Source organism: Cyprinodon tularosa, unplaced genomic scaffold, assembly GCF_016077235.1.
Source record: "Cyprinodon tularosa strain WSP-4 unplaced genomic scaffold, ASM1607723v1 ctg332, whole genome shotgun sequence".
NCBI lineage: Eukaryota > Metazoa > Chordata > Actinopteri > Cyprinodontiformes > Cyprinodontidae > Cyprinodon > Cyprinodon tularosa.
The window spans coordinates 318,740-344,850 of record NW_024039044.1 but is presented as its reverse complement, the minus strand read 5'-3'; the positions used below and the strand labels follow the sequence as shown (position 1 = coordinate 344,850).

General features: G+C 37.7%; 2 protein-coding genes across 13 annotated transcripts in view; one reads left to right on the top strand and one right to left on the bottom strand.

Moving 5' to 3' along the window:
• cnot1 (CCR4-NOT transcription complex, subunit 1) overlaps positions 1 to 7,041 on the bottom strand; it is a 35,117-nt gene extending 28,076 nt beyond the window's left edge. For all 12 annotated transcript variants that reach the window (XM_038293984.1, XM_038293989.1, XM_038293985.1 and 9 more), the window contains exons 1-3: positions 6,899 to 7,041; positions 962 to 1,260; positions 78 to 185 (exon numbers count right to left, since the gene is read on the bottom strand). In XM_038293984.1, the coding sequence (XP_038149912.1) occupies positions 78 to 185; positions 962 to 1,063 (210 nt within the window). In that variant the 5' untranslated portion in view covers positions 1,064 to 1,260; positions 6,899 to 7,041. The remainder of the gene's footprint in view (positions 1 to 77; positions 186 to 961; positions 1,261 to 6,898) is intronic.
• A 3,289-nt stretch (positions 7,042 to 10,330) lies between these two features.
• Positions 10,331 to 25,743, top strand: si:ch211-216l23.2 (uncharacterized protein LOC565061 homolog). The gene is made up of 9 exons (XM_038293974.1): positions 10,331 to 10,527; positions 10,676 to 10,762; positions 14,784 to 14,857; positions 14,994 to 15,132; positions 17,679 to 17,878; positions 22,886 to 23,164; positions 23,249 to 23,416; positions 24,469 to 24,699; positions 24,826 to 25,743. The coding sequence occupies exons 1-9, from the start codon at positions 10,466 to 10,468 to the stop codon at positions 24,861 to 24,863; spliced, it is 1,278 nt and encodes a 425-aa protein (XP_038149902.1). The 5' UTR covers positions 10,331 to 10,465; the 3' UTR covers positions 24,864 to 25,743.
• The last annotated feature ends 368 nt before the right edge of the window (positions 25,744 to 26,111 follow it).

The window sequence follows — 26,111 nt, the reverse complement described above, 5'->3', positions numbered from 1 at the left end:
ACAGGTTAGTGATTGAAATTCTTAAGTGGTCCAAAACACCTCAATGACAAACCAAGCTCTTTCTTATAAAAGATTACCTGGTGAAAATCCTTGCCACTGCTTTTACCATCGCCACTGAAATCCACATGGGAGAAGAGACAGCGTAGTAAATGCCTGTCTGCCTCAGGGCCGTGACGATTAACAATCTGTAATCACACAGAATAGAAAAAAAGATGTAGGGAAAAAAATAAACTTTTTATAAGCTCTCCGCAATCCTTTTTTAAAAATGTCCTTCTCTAAACCTCTGTTCAACCAAAGTCGTAAGGTAATTTACATCAAGAAACTTCAACAGAATGAAATTAAAAAATGTATCCTCGCAAAACTAATAACAACCAAATTCTGATGAGCCTAAGAGAGGCAGAGTCAATCGCTTTTTTTTTTTTTTTTGTAGAAATTCTTTAAGTACACCAAGCTTCACTGAACACTCATCAACAGTCTCAAACAAACTGAATAAAGAGATGCAGAATATTGCAGAATCTAAGTTGGTTATTTTTAAACATTTCAGCTGTAATACATTAGGGCTCATCTACTGACATCACTTCACCTTTGAAAGCAACCTAAATACTGCAGCTAGTTTGGTTAATACAACTGACATAAGAATTACAACATAACAACTTTCCCCAAAACGGGTGTCTAGATGACAGCATAAAAACCAAAAGATGTCAAAATTGTGGTTTAGTAAAGTACATAACATTTATGGTGCTTATGCAAATCTGTTTGAATCAATTCAAAGTCACCTTTACATACATGCCTTGTGTTTATGCTGAGAATTTTTTAGAAGAATTTCATTAAAATGCAAAATCTAAAACTGTAAACCATCTACAGTACATGTTGACAATTTAAGTCAACATCAGTAGGTTGTTCTCGTGATCTACTTCTACAATATTAAAATATAAATTTTGTGTTTATTGCTGCTACTTACATGCTGTATTTCTTGCTGGCTGGCTCGGTAGTTTTTCTTCGTTAAATTGTCCACCAGATAGCTGATTTGAGACAAAGCCAGCGAGAGCGAGTCAAGATTCATTGCTGGTTGGGGCGGAAGCAGGCAGCCGAGCGCGGCGCAAAATCACCATTATTCCCCTTTAGTCACTTCAGTGATAGGTTACTTCTGCTCCCCCCCCCCAAAAGGTGTGACAAATGTTGGCTTCCAAATGTGTGCTCCGATTAGTGGCTCCCAGTGCAAACAGGTAGAATCCTTCAGTTTAAAACCATGGACAGCATCTGTGAATGAAAAACAGTTTTATAAATCACTTAAGAAAATAAGATGATTTTCTGTAAGAAAAACATTCTTATGTGACCAACTGATTTTAAGAATTATATAGTATAATTAGGTTTACTGCCATATTAGACAAAACCACAGATGTGATATTTTATAAATAGATTAATCTGTCAATAATTTTTTCGATTAATCGTTAAGCAAAAGTTTCCTTAAAGAAGACTTTTTTATTAAATGAAACTAGGTGAAACAAAGTTTTCCACTTGAGTCCCTAATATAGCATATCGACAGCGGAAGCAGTTATTGCTGTCTTAAATGCAAAATTATTACATATTTTCGTTTTACAATTTTGGTATAATTGCTGCTCAAGGTGGGTCGCCCTGCCAGCTAAAGACACGTTTAGAGTCTCTATACTCCAGTTAGCTCATAATAGATTACTAAATTAGTTGAAGATTATTTCAATAATCGATTAATCCGACTGTTTCAGCCCTCGTCAAGATAACAACATGCCAAGGCTGGGCTATTTATCTATTTTATTTAGGGATGCACGATATTTGGATTTTGGCCGATATCCGATAAGCCGGTATTTTATAACTCATGTAGCCGATAACCGATATCAATACCGATGTTAAAGCTGGACAAAAATAAGTAGTCATTGAAAATAGCAGTTTTGTTATCCATTTCTGACACTTTGAAAAATTATTTACTCAAATATGTTTTCATATGCTGATTTCAAATTGATTTTTAAAAACGCGGTATCGATCTATTTTACTTTCAAAATCTCGTGAAATTTCATCGTTCTGTTACAAACTCTCGTGATATTTTGCAAATTCTTGTGAGATTTTGTTAGTAAAATAGATCAATGCCGCGTCAATATATCAACATATAAAAATATGGCAAAATTTCGTGAATTTTCGGGGGATTTCGTAGCATAACGATGACATATAGCAATATTTCATTAGTAAGAGAGATTGATATGGTGTTTTTAAATGGCAATATATCAGCATATGAAGATATTGTGATATTTGAATGTATCAATATTTTTTCCCTCATCTTTAGAAGTTTTAAAGTCTGTTAAAAAGAAGTTTTTGAGGAAGAAGAAGTAGTATTTATTATTTTTTTTTTAGACTTTAGAAACTCAGAAGCTGATCAAATATCGGGTTAAATATCGGTGGGGTGGCCGATGTCTGATATTCAGTTTTAAGACCGATACAGGCCGATAGCGATAGGGGGCCGATTATATTGTGCATCCTTAATTTTTTTATTTCAATTTTTGGTTGATTAAGATTGATTTCTTGGGAAATCTGTTTTATGTCGGGGTTTTTCCACAAATCCATACCGTAAGCTTCTATAGCTCAGACTGACTCAGTGTGTGACACCACTAGCTGCAAACATTTAGTGTTATATTTCATTTCTGGGCCGAAACTAACAAACATGGAAAAAGCAGTATGTTAGATTTTAATTTTAAATTAAGGCCATGAAAAAAAAAGTTCATATAGGCCAGAGCTATTTACAATTTCATACCAGAACATAGAGAGTGTGAGAGTACTGCAACATTACTAGTGTTGCGCTGATGCTGTTTTTTGGCCCCGATACCGATACCTGGCTGTGCCGTATTGACCGATACCATCTGTTTGAAATGGATGTTTGTGTTTATATATGAAGAACTGCATACTACTTGGATGTAAAATAATTGCCATCATGGCTTTGTCAAGCTGCTGCCTACCTTTGTGAAGCAGGAAAAAGACTAATACAAAGTGAATCCAGTAGAACCTTTTATTGCCTACCTGGAATGGGGGACAATAGTTGAATAAACTTTTGGTTCTCAAAATGGTATTGCCCTATTTGTTGGTACTCGCCGATATCACCATTTTAGTGCTGGATCAGGGCACCGATACCGATACTGGTATCTGTGCAACACTAAACATTACAGATTTAATCAACTGTCTGCACGTGATTTCTGCTGGCTTAATCCTTACCTTCTTGCAACTAAAACAGTGCCTTTAAAATCAGGAAGTTATATTGCATTTGAGACAATGAGTCGATGCAATCAACTAGTTTTCCTTAGGTAGAAAACTTTGATTCAATTTGACTGGATGATCTAGTTGAACTGTAAAATGCCTTGAGATGACATGTATTGTGAATTAGCGCTATATAAATAAACTGAATTGAATATTAGTAGAAGCTGTTTTTGATAAAGTTACTCCTTCACCCTCCGCAAAAGGTGGGACTGGGCAATTAACTGCGCTTGCAATATAATTTTAAAACTGCAGAGGTACTCCATTTTGGGACACGTTACATTTTAACAGTAGTAAAAAAAGAAAATAAAAAAACGGGGCGTGTAGGTGGCGCAGTGGTTAGCGCACAGGACCTATGGATTCGAATCAGGCGTGTGGTACTTTGCCGCATGTCTCTCCCCCTCTCTCATACCCCATTTCCTGTCAGCCTACTGTCGAAAAAACAAGCCACTACTGCCGTAAAAAAAAAAAACATTCTCACTCCGGTCCTTTAGTTGGCAGTAATACACTTAAAGCAGATTTGCAGACACACAGAAGGGAAGATAGAGTTGCAGTTAGCGTGCAGATCCATACATGTGAAAAGTAAGCACTTTTCCACACAACAGTAGCATTAAGCCTCACCATAAAGGACTCTAAACAATGATTTTTTTTAAATGATAAAAAAAAGTGAAACCCTGGAGTTAAACAGCTAGATGATAGTCGCTAATAGTAAGGAAAATCAAATAAAATCGAAACTACAATTTGGGTCGGGAAGAATTCTGTGTTTAATCTCAATATTTTAATTCAGGTAAAACATCAGGAGGGTATAGTATCAGCATGTAATAGAAAATTTTGCAATTTATAATTTGATAGGGGTGAATTAACATATGTCCGGTATGAAATTATGGAGCTCAATCCTTTTTCGTTTCACAATACTTGGGTGGAAATCATTAAAAGTGCAAAAACATGCTACGTCAAAGGGCTGAAGTGATCAGGATCCTTCACTCAATTTTTATACACATAAGTTTCTTTTTGACATACTATGTATGAATTTCCCTGTCAGGGAAATTCAGGGACACCTTGGTTGCATTTAAAAGCTTTTGCTTTAAACTATAGCACCATGTTAGCTATTATATTTTATTTGTATGTTTTACACTTTGCCTATGGTCCATTTGTAAGTAAAGTTAAGTATTTTTGGTATTTAGCGTAACAAAAAATAACATGACCAAGGTATAAAATTGCACATGTATGGAACAAGGAAGCAATGTAGCCAAGCTACTCCCAAGGAAGGCGAGGAAAGGAGGAGGAAGAGCCCAAGAAAGTGTAAAAAAAGAAAAGAAAAAGAAAGCACAAAGAAAAAAAGATTTGACGCCAAGACGTTAAAGACATGAGTAGTACATAGAACACAATATGAATGTTGGTATTAACAAAATAGGAAATAAACTAGTGAAGCTGTTGGGTGCGAAGTTGATGTATATGCAAGTAATAAGCTCAACACAGAAGGAACAAACAAACAACAGAAACACATGGCTTCATCCCCAACACCATAAAAAACAACACAGGGGACTGCAAAAGAAGCAGATTTGAATCGTGTTCTCGTCGCTCCAAGATGTATAATAGAATTTGAGACATTTTGATTTTTTTAAAGTTGTCCTTAAAAGAAAAGGCACCATGGATGAAAGGTCTGGGGATTTTTTTTCCTGGAATTGACTAAAAACATTTATTTTAGGAAAGTCAGACAACTCCTTTACTCCGTGCTAAAAGTGGTTGAAGACTGCAGCGTGTAGCAAACTCTAATTTATGTTCAGTCAATGAAACCTTCACTGAGTGGTTTACCTGCTGCATTAAACAAAAGTTTTAAAGTCTTAAATTTGTGTTGCTTACAAGTTTGCCCTAGATGTCTATATGAATGAGCTCTAAATTTCACGGGCATTAATTTTCGTGATCTCTTGGTTGGGGGATACGAAATTTATCCTACATCTCACTAGTTTCATACAAAACTAATGGAGAGGGAGCTGGTTCCACTGTGCCGAACTGTTTAGTACTGTTATAGGATCGTAACGGCACCCGTGCAAAAATACTTTTCAGTATTGATAATAATCATTTAACTTTATTTGATCTCACATTGGATAAATTAATCTCTGGATTTAACCCATCCGCTTGGGGAGTAGTGGGCTGCCATTGCTGCACCCGGGGAGCAGTGTGGAGTTAAGGGTCTTGCTCAGGAACCCAGAGTGAGGGCTGTGGGGATCAAAGCCGGTAATTGCAGCCTTCTCAGAGCACAAAGGGACAAGTAAACAGGTCGGCCTGTTTTGTTAAATTCTAACATGAAATTATGATGTGAAGTGATTTGGGAAAGGAGTCATTTGTAACTGGGCACTTTTGAAACACCAGTTGTAAGCCAAACTTTTATATGTGGAAAAACAAAAAGGGAAATATTGTTGTTTAAACACCTATGATCAAAATAAAATTTTAAAAGAATTTAAAACAAATCAAATCTGGACCAGAGTTTTCATGAATAAAAACTGGCCAACTAGGCCAAAACAAATGTAATCTAGTCTTTATGTGTTATAAAGTTAAATTACGTTTATCATTTTTTCCCCAAATTTAGACTACAACTTTACAGAGCTCACGCTGTGATAAATCTGTCGACTACTTATATTTATATTGCCAACTTAATAGATTAAAAATAACAAATGTCGCTCCACAGACAAAGACCGTGCTAATACATACTAGCAAACCGTAGAAGCTAACGCGAGGAAAGGTGATAAGTCCATTTATCAAATGCTACCGATATGTAGGGATTCTACTAGTTTTACAGAAAGTTGGACTCTTCAGCGGCCACACTCCAGTAACCTAGGAAGGAACCCTAGCTAAGTGTGTGGATCAGCTAACCACAATGACGCTGGTAAACACCATTAAGGACCTAGCTAACATATGTACAAGAAAGAAAACATAAAGACCACCAAAACATAGTTTATAAACCTTCATTAGACGTCTTAATAAAACGAAGTTCATATATTCAACAGCTTAAAAAAAGATGGGCACATACTATATTAAAATGCTCTCTAACGCTAAAAATGACTACATTAGCATTGGCGAGAGGCTAACGTTAGCTGTGAGAGCATGTTTCCTATAACTGTGCACAAAACGGACACAAATAAGTGGTAACTTTCCCCGTTTTAAGTCAAGTGGTCTTTATTCCTATTTTTTCGGGATTCTAACATTCACCTTCGAGATTTAATTTGAAACACTGGAAATTAGTTTTACGATATATAGATCGCAAACGTTAACGTTAGCCTTGCTAGCTTGCTGCCGAGGCTCCAACTAATCTCTGAATATGCTAACGTAGCTACAAACGTTGATATCGGAAGCCACTCTATTATTTTCCATTCAAGAAAATGTAAGGGTTCGCTTTTCGGTTACAAACCACAAACACATCTAGGTTACCACGTTTAGCTCGAAACTTAATATGTTTTAACTACAAATTTACTACTTTTCTGCTTACGAAAATGACAGCTGTTTTCAGGAATTAGACCCCTCCTTGTGCTGGTAAAAATGGAGATACCCCCCTTTTTAAGTCTCTGCTTTTGCTTTGTATGTAATAATGCCGATTGTTGTATGTTAAATGCGTTCTCGGTCTCACCGTGCTTCCAATAAAGTATTTCAGATCGTCATTCCTTCTAGTTTTCCCACAACAAACTTGATGAAATGGAAGGGTTGCAGCGCCTTCAGATCAGTTTGATTTTCAAAATAAAATGGCGTCTGTCAGCGCCGCGGCGCGCTCACGCTACCTGACGGGGGCGTGCATGAGTGTCACGCTGAGGAACCTGAAAAAAAAAACCTTAAATAAACCATAGAAAGAAATATTTGAAGCAACTGTTTGCCACTTTGTCAATGACGATGAGGTGTGGCATGTCTTTTTTTTCTTAACTGTACGTTTTTCAAATTAATACCGAAAAAATAATTGATACAGAGTGGAGGGCCGAAGTTGTGTGGATGGGAGCAAGAACATGTTTTTCTTTTTATGCCATTTCTCCATTACAAATATTATAAAAAGAACATTAAACGTTTTTTGCTGCAATATCAAAATTCTTATTTTGATTAAATATAAAAAATGAATATATGTTCTGTTAAAAAATTAAAGCAATTATGTGAGGCTCTTGATGATTTGAGGACTATAAGTACAGGTTTGGTGACCCATTGGTCAGCCTAGACAACTTTTTAAATTCCATATCTAAACAATGTGAAACAAAATCTATTTTTTTTTATTATTTCCTTACACGAGGCTTATTATATCTTTCAAAAACAAGTTCCCAAATTACTTTTTCACGAATATTTTTGGTTTCAGAGTAAATGAAACACATTTGGGCCTTTTGCACATGGTTGACTCGGTGAAACTAACTCTATACCCATCTCTTTACTCAAACAGATAATATTGTCAGGAATTAACCATTTTCTATAAAAACATAGGATGTTGCACTCTTTCTGAGGAGGTAATATCCTGCATATCAGGCCTTACATAATTTCCTGTTGCTGACCATTGCAATAGGCAAATGTAAACATATAACTATAACTAATAATGACTCATATTACATTTTGATGACACCATGAATGCAACTTCCAAATTTGTAAAAGTCCTGCAATGGATGGCAGGGTTTTTATTTGACCCGATATTTGTGGAAAAGATAGGCTTTTACTGGTTTAGCCCTACTTTGGGGAAGTTATACATTTTTATTGATACATAGAATCTAGGGCTAGGCCTTATCGCTTAAAAATCAAATATCCATTTTTTTTTCCATATTCAGATTAATCATTCTTTTTCTCACCTAAGTTTCATGATAAAAATGACATGTGACATACTGTAATTACAAAAACTAGCTTTTATTTCAATCATCCAATCTGGTAGATTACCTTTATTTATAGGGAGAAAGAATTCAACTTGTGAAATAAGCTGTAAAATAAAAATGTTTTACAACAAACAATGAAAATATAACACACTAAATGTTTGCAGTCAGTGGTCTCTCACGGTGAGCTATTCTTTCATTTATGAGTGCATTTCTCAGAACAAAAATGATTGACTGATGTCAGTCTGAGTTTTGGAAGTTCAGGGAGTTGATTGGTTAAAAAAAAAAAAAAAAAGAAGAAAAATCATGATTTTCTTTTCTAAATTTAAATCTTCATAACCAAAGATTTAAATTAAGTGATAAAAATTGATTAATCTTCTTACACTAAAAGAATCAAAGGTATCTCTGGGTTCTCAAAATGATTTTTTATTTTTTTTGCATTGTTGCAATAGTTAGAATTTCTTTTGGTAAATCCCCAAAAAGTAAAAAAAAAAAAAAAAAAAAAAAAATCACAATCCACTGGACTTTGTTATGATAATTATCATTAAAGATGTGTGAGCTTATCACACCCTGGTATGGGCTGCCTGTTGTGCATCAGAACTGATGTTTTAATCTAATTAGGAGATTTCCTCTGTCTGGATATACAGTTATAATCTTCATTTTGCACATGGTAAAGATTTGGAAATGGAATGAGAGGGGTGTGCTATTTTGATAAGGCTACAGCCACGGATGTCTAATCAACTGCTATGATGTAAAATATAATGATGTGGCAGACTGGAGATGTAAAATACCTTTTTAACTGTTAATCGAGGCCATTTTCTGAGAGGTGAGCCCAGAGGTGAGCAGCTGCTGTTCTGTAACCCTAAGCAACTTCTCTGATCTGAGTAAGATTACAATTTCTATCAAAATGTATTGTCATGTCTCCTGGTTATTTAATACATATAAGTTATGAAGTGTTATTTAAAGAGTTTGTCCCAGGTGATCTCTTTTCAGGGAAAAGAACCGGAAAGATAGAGCATCAGGGTGCGTACACAGAGCCTGTCTTTAACAACTTTGTTTCCAAGTTTGAAGACATTTCGCTTCCTATTCAGGAAGCTTTTTCAATTCAAAATGTCGGAAGAAGCGTTGAATTTGAGGCTTTATAAAGTAGCCCTCCTAAGTTTTTGTTTTCTACTCAATTTTATGAAGCTGCTAAGTACTTGTTACTTTTGGCTCAGCTTAGCTTTGCAATCCACTGTTGCTGTTTTTCTTTTATTTAAAATGCAATTTCGAAATGCAGGATAGCAGCCCATAGGACTGAATTTGGATGCCACTGTTTTGTATATTTGCATGACATTCCACACATTTAGAATTTTTATTAAGGCTTTGGTTGTTGCCATGTGGCCAAGTTATTCAGTAGGATGAATTCTCAAATCAGAATTGCAATTTCTTTGTCATAATAGATTCAACCTCAAACCTCTAGTCCATAGTGAAAATGTGAGGAGAATCAAGATACTCTTGTTATATTGTTGGTTTGCTTTTAAATGAGAAATTACAATCACAATAGCCGTCCTTATTTTTTTGTGATATTTTTATGCTGAGGTGCTTTACTTCGCATCAGTACATCAGGTGGTTTCCGAAAGTTACAAGGTACTTTAAAATTACTCAGAAAATTAAACAGAAATGTACTTATATTAGAAAACATTTTTTTAATGCATTTACTTTTCAATACTGTATTTTATAAGTATTATATTTGTAAAGGAGTACTTCAATACTTTAGCTTGAGTAGATGTATAACCCATTAACTTTTTCTTGTATTTGAGTTAGATTTGACAATAACTATCAATACTTTTACTCAAGTACTGGTTTTGATAAACCTAGTAGTTGATTTGATAAAAGTTGATAAAATTTTGATAAAATAGTTGATTTGATAGTAGCCAAATTGATAAAACTAAAACAGAACAAAAAACAACAACAAAAGAAAACCTTTTCTATATAAAACTAAAATGGGATAGAAACACAGTTTGGTCATTCTCAGACTTTTTTGTTATTAAGAAAAATAATGTTATAATATCATCAGATAAATAAGCATTACTCTTGGCAAATAACTCTAGTCTCAGCCTTAGCTCAGCATTTCAGCACAGGGGAAGACTGCTGGTTTTCTTAAGACTTAACATTCAAAATAAAGTTGTTACATCTACAGCACGCTAGGGGGCGGTAGTTGCCAGACACTGTGCTTATCAGAGCGGCTACCCTCCTCCTTTTTCTGAGACATCATTTCCTCTGGTGTTTCCACGCTCCGCCAGAGGAGGGATATAAGCAGGACTGTTTTCCACTCTGTATATTTGAAGGTGTTTGTATTCGAGGTTCAGCTGGACTTCTAGAAAATGTCGACTTGGGCCAAGCCAGCCGCGGGTGTTCGGAGGCCGTCTGGCAATTCAAACGGAAGGTTAGCATCTTTAGCGTTAGCAGCTAGCCTGCACTAAAGCAAGTGCAAATAATAAGTTACGGGTGCAATTTTCTGTACCGATTCTCACTCATATACCCGTAGTATCAAAAACTTAATGTTTGAAATGTTTTATTTTTTTTATTTGCAGTGCTCAGCAGCTGCGCCTGTTTCGGAGATCGGCTCCATACCCGAGCAGAGAAGAAAGAACCGAGGAGCTAAAGGATGCCCTGGATAGGTAAAGCGGCTAGCACAGCGGCTAAAACATGACACATGCAGTGGGATGAGATTAGGATGCACTTATAACTAGAAACTGGTCTTTTTAGACCATGATTGTTTGCTTTCTCTGTCCTTGTTTCCATGGTTTGTTTTTTTCACTACCACCAACCTAAATAAATACGGAGTTGAACCAAAGTTTAACCCAAATTATATTTCAACCTGCAGCCTGTCAGCAATATGTTTCCATAAATAAGATCTGATTTTAACCATACAGTTTAGCGATCTTTAATTTTATTAGAAACGATGCAATAAAATAGAATCTCTTCTGATAGGATGTAAAATTTATGCTTTTGCAAGTTTGTCAATTGATTATAACAAGCCTGGTGATACAGGCGTGTTGCTCACCAGAAGGCAGTTTTTGGGACACAATGAATACTTTTTAGGAGAAAAGGATGCAGGCACAGTTAGTTGATTTTGAAGATAAAGCTAAATGTTTTAATCCTGCATAGATTTATTAATTGGACTTAAGGCTGGGGAATATTTCCAGACTTGTGCTACGTTCACACCTAAAAAGCTTTGGGGAGCAGAAGCAGCCTCTTTACATGGAAAGTCTATGGTTGATGCACATCAAAAGGTCCTGCAGCTTGTCTAGAGTGGCAGGAGCAACACCTCCTGAGCTTCTGGTGCGTTTCCCAAACAGCAACTGTTGGAGATGGAAAAATTAAGTTTTTACTGTTTTATGTGCCGCATTAACCAATCAGAGAAGCTGATCTGGGAGCTGTCTGGTACATCTACTTCTAGTCGCCATGAACAGTACAGGAAAACCCCCAAGAGGAAACCAGTCCTGCGGAAGCTGCTGCTGGGTATTCCTAATAACAGATCACCATCGCTATGGATCTCATCGCTAGGAAGTAATAATAGTAATTATTGGACTATTTTGATCTCACATTGAAAAAATTTACCCCTGCATCTAACCCTTGCCCATGGGGAGCTGCCATCAGGGGCGTGCGGGGAGCAATTTGGGGTTAAGCGTCTTGCTCAGAGACCCAGAGTCTGTGGGAGTGGAGCTCGAACTCAGAACCTCAGGATTCCAAGCTTTATGCACTAACCACTAGTCCGCCATTCCTCCTGAAATTGAAAAGTTATAAATAAGAAAATAATTAATATCAATCAGTTGTAGCCAGTGAAATGTTTTTTATAGTCAGCAAATTTCTCTGGGAATTGGTTGAGAGTTCACTGGAATTAAAGTGTCTGAACTAATAAAGTAGGATTTGCCTCAGTTGATCCACATTGTCTCTGACCGCAGCTTGGTCTGACCCTAGATGGCCACTCTGTTGGCACGCCCCCCACCCGATGATGTGGGGTCTATCGATGTCCATGGTCCACCCCTAAAGGAAAACTGTGTGCTACTTTTGCAAGTAGCAAGGGAACAATATTTAACTTTTTTCTTAGTACCAGTGACGATCTGTCTTTTTTGTGTTAAAAATATTTTGTTTGTACAAGTTGTTCTTTAAGTTAAAGTGAAAAAACGAATTTGACTGCTGTCACACTGAAAAGTTAGCTCTAGATTTTTGACTTGCAATTGTTGTGGTTTCTGCAGCAGTGCATTCTGCATCAACTAGGTCTTCAAAAACACCTGTTGTTGGCTGTTTCCTTTTTATTTCAGCTGTAACAAATTACCACAACTTAGGAAAGAAAGAACACTCTTTATAACACACTATGCTGCCATAAATTAAAATCTGCAGTGCAGGCAAGGTTCTCTTGTTCAAGCCAGCCCATAACCAGGTCTGTCTGCAGTTTGCCAAGGACCATCTGGATGATCCAGAGGAATGGGAGATGGTCATCTGGTGTGTTATGATAAAAATTCTGTTTTCTGGTTTAAACTCCACCTTTTTTGTGGAAAGACGGATGAGTATAACCCCAAGAATTTAATATAAACTCCACTGAATTCCAGTTGGGAACGACAAATGGGACAATCTTGAAAATCAAGTACCGTATTTTCACGACTATAAGGCGCACTTAAACGTCTTTTTTCCCCCTCAAAATGTGCGGTGCGCCCTTTGGTGCGGTGCGCCCTATGTGTGTTGTAACTGCGACTTTTGAGACCACCTCATTGAGGAGATGATGAAAGAGTGGCTGAATGTAAGGAGACCAGGTGTTTTTTTTCCACTCATCACCATCACTGTTAATATGTAACTCCATGCGTGCCCATCTCACAGCTGATGTGAAAAACATGGGGAAACAAATTAACCCTGTGCTCGCTGTTCAACCGCTCGACATCGGTGTGAACCGGACCCAGCAGGCGCAGCAGAAGCAGCGAGTTTACATGCAAAGTCAATGGTTGACGCGCGTACAGGCGCAGCAAAAGGTCCCGCAGCGCGTCGGGAGCGTTTAAGCATCTGACGCACCGCCAACGCGCTGCTGCTGCTCGAGATGGAAAAATTGAAATTTTGCTGCTGGACACGCCGCATCAACCAATCAGAGAAGCTGATCTGGGAGCTGACAGCGAGACAGACAGCGCTCTGATGACATATGATATTAACGCAAATAAAAAAGGCTGGATGGATGAGGAGATGATGAAAGCATGACTGAGGCAGGTGTATGTGAGGAGAACAGGTGCTTTTTTTCCACGCATCACCATCGCTGCGTGCCCATCTCACAGCCGATGTGAAAAAAAAGGTGAATCAAATGAACGCTGTGCTCGCCGTTATCCCGGGGGTCTGACAAAGGAACTTCAGCCGCTCGACATCGGTGTGAAGAGGCCTTTCAAAGTAAGGCTGCGAGCGGCGTGGGAGCGATGGATGACACACGGAGACCACAGTTTCAGGAAAAGTGGAAGGCAGCGCCGGGCAAGTTACACCACCGTTTGCGGATGGATTGCAGATGCTTGGACTAACGTGTCTGCTGGCTCTGTTGTTCAAGCTTTTGCAAAAGCCGGCATTATTTCTGAGGAGCCGCGCTGCACGGAAAGCGACTCTTGACAGCGAAGAAGGGGAAACTGGCATGTCTGATTTAGCGCAGCTGTTTAACTCAGAAACAGAGGATGATGACTTTGATGGGTTTGATTAATACTTTGTAATAAATACATTAATAAAGCACAATCATACTCAGTTTTGCTCCCGCTCTATTTTTCTACCTGAAAACTTAATTCAACAGCAGCCTCTGGGCGCGTCTCCTCCTCTTCACTGCGGCGGCTGGCAGGTGTTTTTCATCTAAATAATCTAAATCTTGCAGCTATATTTGCTGTGATCAGTGGGAATAAAGTAGTTTTAATATGTTTTTAAGTGAGAAAGTCCACCTGAAAACTTCATAATTGCAGTCAGTTCATCCAGATTATCTATTTCTGTCGGAGGCGCTCAGACCCCCACATACCAGCGGTGCACCGACAGTAGAAATCCCTTCATCAGCAGCCTCTGGGCCTGGTCGCCTCGGGTTCACCGCGGTGGCTGGCAGGTGTTTTTCATCTAAATAATTTAAACTGCAGGCACCAGGATACCGGTAATAAAAGCGAACATATTCCGTCGGCAGGTTTCAGGATTTTAAGTTAATTTAGGAGTCATCACAGCGCTGTGTCATCTGCGATGTGTCTGTCTCACGGCCAGCTCCCAGGTTTGATTAATACTTTGTAATAAATACATGAATAAAGCACAGTCATACTCAGTTTTGCCCCCGCTGTATTTTTAAATACGCAGTAGAGGTATTTAAAGGTAGTAGAGGACATGTACCTGTATATAAAAAACGCGCCCTATAGTCCGGTGCGCCTTATGTGTGTGTTAAATACAGAAATGGCACACATAACTGAGAGTGCGCCTTTTAGTCCGGTGCGCCTTATGGTCGTGAAAATACGGTACCTGTTCTTCTAACTGTAGGAGCTTAATAGTGTTAACATGTACAAATTAATCAACTGTATAAATACAAATGACTGTATTGCATTTGCATTTAAAATAACGGTCTGGATTTTCAATGGACATAAATGCATTTTTTATGACTTTGTTAAATATCATGGAAATCCCACTAATTCAAAATATTGTTGTCCCCAGTTATGAAGAACTTGAGCAGCTTCAGGGTTACTCCACTAGTGTGACATATGAAACATACAAGCCACAGCCAAGTGGTAAGACATTTGTTTTTATTATATAGCAGATATACATTTTCATTATAAAATTACCCCTTCAAACTACCTCCATAATGCCTGAACTGTCCTCTATCAACCCTGACTAATTCCTGCTGTATTTCCATGTAAATTGCAGTCCTAAACCCTCCAGTCAAAGCAGAGGTTGTCACTCCGGCAGAAAGGCGTAAAGCCCTATACCAGAAGTTCTACAAGCAAGTCCAGGAGGCAAGAAAGCCAGCTGACTGCGTGGTCCTCTCTGTCACAAACAAGTTCTTGTGAGTTTTGTTCTTTCAGCTGTTCAACTTAATAACTCTGCTCCAAATGGTTTAGAGTTTAATAAGACTCCTTGAATCCCCAAGGAAGTTAACTCTTTCTATTAAACCAGATAATTAATGTAAATTGACACATTTTATTGAAATATATCACAGTTGCAACTATTTGTAGCCAATGTGATGGCAGTTGTATTCATAGCTTCCAGGTGATCATAAAATGGCTTTAATCACAAATAACCTTCACTAAAAATGACATAAATTTCAAATGAAAAAGGAAATGTCAAACAAAAGCAGAGTAAACATTCACTCTACTTTTGGCTAAAGAGAAGCGAATACTTCGAAAAGGTAAGGAAACATTTTACAACTTATTCCAGGAGCTAAAACAAACAAAAATATCAGTGTTGAAATGTTTGAGCTCTGTGTTGTATCCACTTAAGAATCAGACCAGACATCTTTTTTTTTTTTTTCTGCACAAAACAGAACATCAGAAGTTCATATCAAAAACACAAACGTTGAAACTTTCGACCATCCTCACACATCACTGCTACAATGGCCTAGACTGATTATTTCCACGACTTGTGCAACACAATATATAATGTTGACATCTACATTAAAACCTTGTTTCTTTTAACATTCACATGTAGGAACAACTTGTTTGCTTGCTTTGTTTTATTGCAGTTTCAGGATTAAAAAAAACATTATTTAATCACCTTCCTGTTTTGATTTTCTAATAAAATTATTATTTCTTAGTCATTATACACTTGAATAAATTCACCTGTTTCAATTCCACAAAACATTTAAAGTTAAATCGCTTTTTTGACTGTTGTTGGATCAACGGGGATGTGGTTCCTCCACCAGACAGGTAAGTTTTTGTTTATTTTGAATACAATGACAATGTCAAAAGTACAAATACTTTCTACTTTGGGGTTTCGCTCAACAGAAAACTGAAAGTAAAACATTCTTTACAATGCTTTAAAACATTAAAATCTAAGCGTGTGTTTAAAAATGCAAACAAAAAAGAACTGGTGTGGGGTGGAACAAAAGATTCCACACTGCCATGTTGGAAAGAGGGAAAGTAGAAAGTTAACGCTCCTCTTCCATTTTGAAAATCATTTTGTTTGAATATAAAAGAATGGGATATGATGTGCTTTTTGTAAATTTTAGTTTTGACGAGTCTCTGTAATAAGGAAGTTAAAATGAAGTTAGGGGTTTCATATGCAAATACAAAAAATATGGCTTCCATACTAATGACTTATCCATTCAATTCTTCCCACACCACATTCAACAAAATGGTCTCAAAAATACAAAGAATTAGATTCCCAATAAAACAATGTCAGTATTTTAAATGGAATTTATTTGACAGAAACAACTTGTTCACCAGCTATTTCACTCAAATTTTGAAAACATTCAGTCACACCCCCACAATCGAAAAACCCACCAATGAACAATATAAATGCTTTCATTCAGACCTTTTCATCCACCTGACAGCAAAAACATCAACACTTTTCCCCAAATACTGTAACATCATTATCGTTCAACCTATATTTGACCACCTCAGTCGTTATTTTGCACACACAATTGCAATGGTTTCTGCTGAAATATACATCAAGAGATAAAACATTCAAACAGCAATTGTCTGATTCAAACATTTAGTTTATAAAGAGCTGGTGTGGCTACAAATGGTACTGGAAGGCATTAGTGGGAGGATAGTTTTAATAGTCAGACACCCCTCGTTCCAATGGCGTCTCTGACCTAAGTTCAGGGCAGTGACTGTAGTTCAGGATATGCAGAGAGCGCATCTAAGACACACTAGACCAGGCATCCCCAAACTCGGTCCTCGAGGGTTCTGTCCTGCAGGTTTTAGAGGTTTCCTTTCTCCAGCACAGCTGATTTTAATTGAAAGCTGATTAACAGACTTTTGGTCTACTGCAATTATTATAATCAGCTGGGTTTAAGCAGGGAAACCTCCCCGAGTTTGGGGATGCCTACATTAGACCATAGTTTGTTGTTCCTGGTCCTCAGGGCCCGCTGCCTTGCATGTTTTAGGCATTTCCCAGCTACCACAGACCTTACCTTGTTGAATTGAGTATAATCGGGCTTCTGCAGCATTGGATGGCTGCTGAGAGGGTAATGCTTTGGTTTTCTATCAGGTGTGGTATTTTACAGAGGCGTCTTAAAGAGGAAGGACAGCAAGTACTTAAGACCAGGGTTGAGAAACCCTGCATTTGACTTTCTTTTTGGGAAAATAATTTCAACTGTACTGCAGTGCTACAATTGACTATTTATACATTTGCATTTAAAAGCCATTGAAGTGGTGTTTCTAATTAAATGGTTACTGATTATTTCTCCAAAAAAAAAAAAAAAAACATGCAAAGATACATATGAGTGATAAAAATAATTCTTGCACATTTCATATCTGGAAAAGACTTGATCAGCACCTGGCACTAAAGAGATAATTTATTTTCTTTGTTGATTTAAAATTATTCAAACTAAACCATTTATCTCCACAGGAAAGTCTAGTTAACAAAGTGTTTCTCTTCCTCTCAAAGGGATTACCCCAAATCGCTAAGCCTGTCCTTGCAGGAGCGTGGCCTGTCAGTGGAAATGCTCTACCTTCAAGCGGAATCAGGCCTCACCCGGGCCCTGCAGGATGTCCGAGCAGATGGCTCCCCGTTATGTATACTGGTGGAGCAGAAAAATGTAGCTCTGACCTCCTGCACTGTTATCATATTCTCAGAGTCCCTCAAAAGTAAGTCCCTATCCCCAGAGATCCTTCAAGTCTACCTTGAATACGTACATTACAATAGTGCATGGACCGGTATGACATTCTTACTGGATCATCACTTTATGCCTAAATATCACGGTTTCATAGTATTGTAGTTTTTCTGACATGTCTGAATTTAAAATAGGAAAGTATGTGGGCCTGCTGAATCGTGGGCTTATATTTACCATATTCTTTACATTCAGATTTAGCCTAATGGTCAGTGGAAGGTGTTTTTAGACCACAGATATCATGCCAAAATTTTCTCCCTTGCAGGTCTCACTTCCATTTTGTTTTTTCTCACTTTTATAAATTATTAAAAGCCAAAAGAAGCAGCATACATTGTTAGTATATTCCATTGTACACCAAAAGCATGGATATAGCTAGAAAGAAATTCAGTACATTCAACTTTCACTCAAAACCAATGAAAAACATATTCCAACCACTCCAAAACACTCTGGTTGACAAGTTAAATTACTTTTTTTTTTTTTTTTATTCACATTATTAACATAACATCAATTCACAACACATCTCAAGACACTTAACATTTTTAATTCAGTCAAATCTACAGAAAAATTTCAAGTTTTAAAAATTAAAAGTTTTATACTCATGGTAAACCAGCAGATTTTACTGACCCATTCACCTTGCACAATTTGCTCCTCTGACAAGCATATAGCAACAGTAGACATTTGCTTTGCATTGTAATGTCACTTACTGGAGCAACCCCTTACCCAAGCATACATGCTGCGACTGTGCAGAGAAAAAACTCATTTTTAACTAGAAATAATTTCCAGAACAATCAGACTCAATTTGTGCAACCTTTTGCAAAGGCCATCTGGAAAACGCGCGCGCACACACACACAAAAAATATAAATGCAAGAACTGATTTACAAATACTTTACTGTAGAAAACAAAATTGTGTTAAACTCGCTCCATAGGTACCTCTGTCTAGGCAGGAAGAAGAAACAGTTAAGCAGATGACCTCTCAGCCAATTTTATTATGTCTAAAAGGATGAAAGAGAACATACAGTAAGTTGCGCTGTTATATTAACTGTATTGCTTTTTTTTGTCACCAGTATCCAATAGCAACCTTCTATATCCAAGCCGCAGTCATTTTGTGGTACTGAACTATAGCTGACTTTAAGTTTCTGGGCACAAGCCCTGCCAGAAAGGGCCAAAGCAGGGCAAAGAATTTGATGTGCTTATCTCCTTCAGCCTACACAGGGATGCACATAGGGAGCGGCCATGATGCCGCAGATGCTTTCAACATGAGCAACCTGAGAATTGTTAAAAAAATAAAAATAAAAAAAGAGGAAAAAAATCATAAACTGCAGTAGGCGTATGACTTAAAAACGTCTGCACTTTATTTTATTTTTTTTAATCCATGAATGCACTGAAACCAGTTGCTGGCCCGTGCCTAGTAAGAACCCTTGTTTCTTTTCAAAACTGTGATCTATGCTACGCTTTGATTATTTTTCATTTTTTTTAACACACAATCTGATACTTTTTTTTTATTTATCTAACCAAACTAAACTAGGGATGCACGGAAATTAAAATCTTGGCCGAAACCGAAAACAAAAAATGGGGCAACCAAGGTCTAAAACCAAAGCACTAAAATAAATGTCAAATGTCACAACTCATGGCATTTCAATAAATGCATTACAAAATTATCAAAATATTTGTTTACCACTTACATTTTTTTTATATATATATTTTTTTTTTGCCCTTTGCCTTGGTAGAATCACCTGGAAACTTTCTTCCCTTTTCAAACACCTTTGCCACAGATGGAGTGGAGATGTCTGGTATCGGTTGGTTTTCTACCACATAATTTTTGTGCCCCTTACCTCAGTGCACAGCGAAACCGATGGGCAGTGTTTAAACTCACACACTGACACTCAACACCTATTTTCTGGGCATTCAACCCTGAAAATACATGTTTTTTTTTGTTTTTGTTTCGGTGGACAAATTTTCAGTGCATCCCTTACCAAAACACAGATTAGTCTTTCAACTTTTACATTATAATTGTGCATAAAACTTGCAGATTCCATCAGTAAATTGCATTACATCTAGGGCTTTAAATGCAGCAAATCTTTTAAGGAGAAACTAAAACTCAGCTCTGCGGAGTTAAAATCCACAATATTAAACTTTTGGTTAAATAGTCTTTGATTCTATTTAACTGCAAAAAAAAAAAAAAAAAAAACAGACGAAAAAATGACAAATGTAATAAATGCACATTGAAGCCTATGGGGGGAAAAAACATGTAAACTGAGTCATTCATTCTCTGGTAGGAGATTCTTGAGTAGATTTGTCCTGTCATTTGTTTATCATTTCCCCTGTCACACCTTGATGGTTTAGCCAGCATTTGCCTCACGTCCCAGCAGTGTTTTTGTCAACGACGAGGATGACTAAATCATTCCGAATTTTTTATTTTTTATTTTTTTTTTTATTACTATAGCAAAATCTGACAAGCTTAACTTATGGATCTTTGATGACTAAAACTTGACTAGTCATAGGTTTGAGTTCTAATCAACGAGACTAAATAAAAATTTGCAGGTTGTGTGTCAGACGTTTAGAATGCATCTTTGTGCTGTAATCTGCAAAGCAGTATCAGCCATGCAGCTGCTTCCTGTTTGATCCTGCCGCCCAACTGCCCCACATGGTTGCACATGCTGCAGGAGCACAGATGGATCATGGCGGCAGTGGCAGGGATTGAGAAAATAACTGGGAATGGTCCGATACTGTGTGCTCAACTCTGACTTTGTGGGTGCGGAGCTCTAAGTCTGCGCTTCATGCTCCACACTGATGGTTCGCTCTCAGCAGCATGGCTCTTCCTGCTCTCGCTACTTGATACACTATGGGGATGATCATCCTCTGCCAACCGTAACAAATCCCCTCGTCGAACTATCAATATTTTATTTCTTCCAGCTCACAAGAGGTTATACTAAACATTCTTTAATTTCTACCAGAAGGAATCCCTAAATTATATCCAAATAAGTTTGTTGGCCATGGGAGTAAACGCAGGGAGGATACATCACTCCCCTACTCGCTCACCCTTTGGTTACTGTAAGTTAGAAACACATTAAGCTGTCATCTGGAGCATGTCAAATACGTTGATATGTGTTGGAGATAAGTCCTTGATAAGTTATGCATAAGTTACTCATAGGTTTTGGATGAGCTAGACATCACGGCTCAAGAGTAACTTACACTTAACGTATGTCAATGATCAAATAACTTACCTGTAACTTATAGCCCACGTACGAGCATATGCTGGCATAAGTCAAGAAATTTTGAGCATGTTCAAAATTTCTCGATGTATTTGCCGTATGTCGATGTGTGCCGATGTGCTTCAGCATGCTCAAAACTTATAATAAACTGACCCATAACTTACCCAACGTATGCCAGCTTTTTTGCCAGCTTCTTTGTACGCCAGACATATGCTGGCTAAGTCGTCAAGGTGTGACTTTAGTAGTCAAGCCAGAGAGCACCTCCTTCAGAAAGACCTACAGTAGTGGCCATTAAAGATTTCCCCACTTTCCTTCGCTGGTCCTTGGCTAGCCCCCCTACAATTCCTTTTTAAACCTCAATCTTTGTGCGTTTGTTTCATGACAGAGTATTTTACTACAATCAAGGAACTTCTTCATTGGCTTCAGAAAAAGAAATATTTCCCCAATGGCCAAGTCAATCAACCGAGTTGTATGAAAATCTTAATAATTGTCTTTACCAGGCAATGAGTTAGTTTTTTTTTTTTCCCCCTGCAATTTTTAACTCATAACTACATTTGTCCAACAGTTTGTTTGATTTCTTTATAGGCATAAAGTACTTGTTGCAGACACTCCAAACAGCGAGAATTTAGTTTTAATGGAAGTACTAAAATTATTTTTGCTGGGATCATCCGAAAATGTTTTCTTTTACCAATGGAACAAATGACTCTTTCCTCTGAAGCAGTAGATTCCAACAAAGTTGATCTATTTTAAGCCCATAATAAAATCTAAAACCAAAACTAACTTTAAGCACTCCATTCATACAAAGAGGAAACTCTCCATTGGAAAAACATACACAATCGAAAGAGGCTTGTAAAGCTTTATCCCACCAGCATTTACCACAGGTCACCCAGGCTGTAATGTTTGTTACGCAGGCATAAATGGCACAGAGCAGTTGGCTTTCATTCCGTCTTTCAAGTTTGTGAGACGCATCCCGAACCTTTAATCTTGCTTATCCAACTAATGCAATTACCATGAAAATGTGGCACTGTTTAGAGGAAACTGTTATCAAAGAAGCAATTGAAATTGCGCTCAGTAATCAATGATTTAATCCCAGAAAGTATTCTATGAAAAAGGCACAACATTTTTTTTTTAAGAAATGCAAGTTCATAATTTACATTAAACATATAATTGTTCAATCCATTCATCCCAAACCTTTAAACTTTGTCTCTATAAGTTTTGCTCTGAAATTCATGTGTTTACAACTTTCACTTATAAAATAATAAGCCTTCACATTGACTAATGGAGGAAAAATGGATAGACTATTTACACCCATTAGACAGAAGGAAAGAATTTGGATTTGTGGATGACTGTCAAAATCCTAGCAGGAAATATTAACTGAGATCCAATGTGATTTTGATAAGTGGACTTTCCAGTTATTATTAAAAACACTTCAGAAAACATGTTATTGAATCACCCAGAATAATTTTTGAAAAATCAGCCTTTGCCCCTGAAATCATAATGAAATGTTATGTTGGTCCATACGGTCCACAGCATAAAACCTAAATCCTCAGTCATTGAATTCTCTTGAACGTGCACAATGCAAACTGCAGCAGAACATTGTAAATACATTTCATACATCCTGCACAACCATTCACACAGTGACCCAAAACTCTTATCATTAAACCTGTTGAACAAAAAAACTAAAAATGTATCCAGATATATTGGGAAAACGATAAGCTTTTTTCTTGCATTTTGTTCCATCTTGATGTTAACTCTCCTATTTTCCTCCCAGTCCACCGTAACATGCCCAAAGACCAGGCTCTGGACTTTGTCCAAGCTGAGTACAATCGTGGACTCCTTAAAGAGACTTCACCTCGGGATCCTGCAGACATTGCGGCGCAGGCGTCACAGCTTCTGGACGACTTCCTTGATCGAGAAAAAATTGCACGGCACACAGTTCCCTCGGAAACCCGACATCTACTGTCACTGTTAGCCGAGGGAGTGCATCTGTATATTGAGGAGCTGGAAACCATCTCTGAGTACATTGCTTCCCGGCAGGAACATTTGCAAGGTGAAACGCTGGTAACTGGTTGAAGGTCTGGTACTGGGTCTGAACAAATGCTTGTGGTTTACAGTCTTGGTTTTCTCTTCTCAGCCCTGGAGTTAGATGATGAGGATGATAAGGGGAACATGATTCCTCCAGGATTGGGGAAACCACCTCCTTTGCTTCCTACTCCACCTTCATCAGTACAGCCTCAGTCTTCGTCAGGGTCCCATGGGAACCTCTCCTCATCTACATCTGTTGGTCTTCTACCGACACCAGGTGAGGACTGCAAGCAGTGATCCTATTTTACTGAATGTACATTCAGTCAGCTAACACTTATGGTTCTTTAGACCAGGCATCCCCAAACTCGGTCCTCAAGGCCCCCTGTCCTGCAGGTTTTAGAGGTTTCCTTGCTCCAGCACAGCTGATTTTAATTGAAAGCTGATTAACAGGCTTTTGGTCTAGTGCAATCATTATAACCAGCTGTGCTGAAGCAGAGAAACCTCTAAAACCTGCAGGATAGAGGGCCTTGAGGACCGAGTTTGGGGATGCCTGCTTTAGACATTGGTTTCGGTTTTTATACAATCACATGAATGTTTTTTTTTTCTTCCAAGCACTGAGTAGGACACATCTGATTTTCTTGTTTTTTTATATTAAATACAGTTGTCTATTTTTGATCTTCTGCTGAAACCAGTACTTCTGAAGATTCCCTCTTTGTTCCGGGCTGCAGGTCTTTAGCGGTGGTCTTATTGTCCAGTAGGGTAAAGCTCCTCCCCAGTTTCAGGTCTTCTGCAGCATCCAACAGGTTTAAGCTCCATCCATCAGCTCTGGCATAATCGAGCGTTCCTTCTGAAGAAAAGTATCCCCACTGTATGTTGCTGCCAGAATGTTTTACTGTGGGGATGGTATGATCAGGCTGGTTTACTATTTTTAATTTCACCAAACAAAGGAGTTTATCCAAACAAATGCTGCTTACAGGATGTTTTCTCTCTCTCTGTTAACCTCAGTTTTCTCTTTGCCACTCTTCTTTAAGGCTAGATTATTCAGCAAAACCTGATGAAGCTCTGTATCCCTGTGGCTCGTCCAGAGTTACCACTGGCCTTTTGGCTTCTTAAGATAACATTTCTTGAACTTATTATTTTTTTTAACCTTCTCACCTTTCTCCCTGACCTTTGTTCTTCATAATACTGTTTGTTTCCCAATGATCTCATGAGCCAGAAACGGACCAGCAATTAATCACAGATGGACTCTACTAGATAATTAAAATAATAATAATGCATCTATTATGACTACATTGCTAGGAATGTACATGAACATGTTTTCCATTTTAGGTTCTTTCCCCAAAACCAAACCTCCTCCGCTGCTGTCTTTGCATCGATCTCCTCCTGGTATGTCTCGGCCTCCCCCGTCCTCACTTGATCCCTACGGTGTTCCTGGTTTGTCTCGAGGACCCTTGCTCCACCACACGCCTCCTCTCTATTCGGGCCACAGGGCCCCGCCCAGGGCCAGGGTGACTCCTTCGTCCTCAAAGAGTTCTCGTCCTCCTCTTCTTTCAACTCCAGGTGAATCATTTAATTTAGGACTGTTGGTCTTTGAGAAACACTTAAATCCAGAATAAGTCTAAAGATGATTTTTAGCAGTTTTAGTTTACAACTAAAACATTCTGCATCTTTTTAATCTCTCTACAGTTGGTCCCCATTCTCGGCTGAGTGGACCGCGTCACTGAAGAGCAGCATTGTAACACAGTTTTAGTATTTCAGGCAAGCAGGATGGTCCCAGAGGACTCCCCTTCTTGTTTTTCTTTTCTTATTGAAAATGATAATAGACAGTATATATAATTAAGATATTTTCATGTTTGGATGCCTTTCTCTCACTTTCCAGTCAGAAGTTTCAAGAATGCAGATTGTTTGCTTTTCCTGTAAACAGTCCAGTTATATCTGCTCTAATCGCCCTGTTGTGTATATATATTTTTTCTTTTCTTTTTTTTTTTAATAGTTTTAATATGATGGTAGTAGAGCATCAAACTTCAGCGGCAAAGTTGCTGCTTATAATTTCAGTCAAAAGGCTAGAACATGATTCTGTTAAATTTTTTTCTTATCCGGCTTTCTGGTATATTGCATATTGGTTTATTTCTGATGCATTTCATGTTTTTTCGTTTCTAATAAAATAAAGTTAAAGCTTCTGAATAATCATTACTTAGCAGCCTATCATCTTATTACTGCATTTTTTTTTGGGGGGGGGGCGGGAGGGCGATTGTCACTAGACAAAATCTTGACTCTGCAAACCATAAAAACAACATTTTACCATATTTCTTTTTAAACTGCGTGTTCTGTATTAAGTCCTGTGTATGGTGCTTTTTTTTTAGATGTAAATACCTCTAGTTTTTTTTTTTTTTTAAGTGCAGCTGTGTTTAAGTTCAGTAGTTTGAAGTACGAAAATTGTTTAGTTTAGAAACCGAAAACTCTGTCCTTAATTCAAACATAAAATATAAATGTAACCAACACTGTGGTCTACTAAAAATTATTTTTTTTTCAGGAAAAGGTAACAGCTGTGCCAGCAGAAACTGAAATCAATAAAATGCTATCGTCTTTGTTTTGTAACCTTCATTAGTCTGAGGTCTTTGCTTTAAGGTGGATGAAATATCTACATCTTTGTTGTCTACACAAAACAGAACTTACAATTTGAGAATTTTGTCTGAAAAAAAATGTGGTAATCATGTCACTTTCAACTTGTCGCGGTTGCTTTTACTAACAAATTGACTGTAGTTGTGTTTAAAGAAGCAGAAGTCAGACATCAATGTCCAGATCACTGTTCTAAAGAGATTAGATTTTCTTTTTGGCAGATAAGCATAAAAATAAATTAAATCAAGAAGATTATAGATATAAATCAGTTTTCTGTCCCTTTTGGGTATATTAAAGGTATACTATGCAACCGGTGTTGATTTTCCAGTGAGGCTCCCTCCAGAGGGCGAAAG

Coding starts and splice junctions, on each gene's coding strand:
- si:ch211-216l23.2 (XM_038293974.1), top strand. CDS start 10,466: ATGTCGACTTGGGCCAAGCCAGCCGCGGGTGTTCGGAGGCCGTCTGGC. Junction 14,858..14,993: donor ATACAAGCCACAGCCAAGTG/GTAAGACATTTG, acceptor TGTAAATTGCAG/TCCTAAACCCTCCAGTCAAA. Junction 17,879..22,885: donor ATTCTCAGAGTCCCTCAAAA/GTAAGTCCCTAT, acceptor TTTTCCTCCCAG/TCCACCGTAACATGCCCAAA.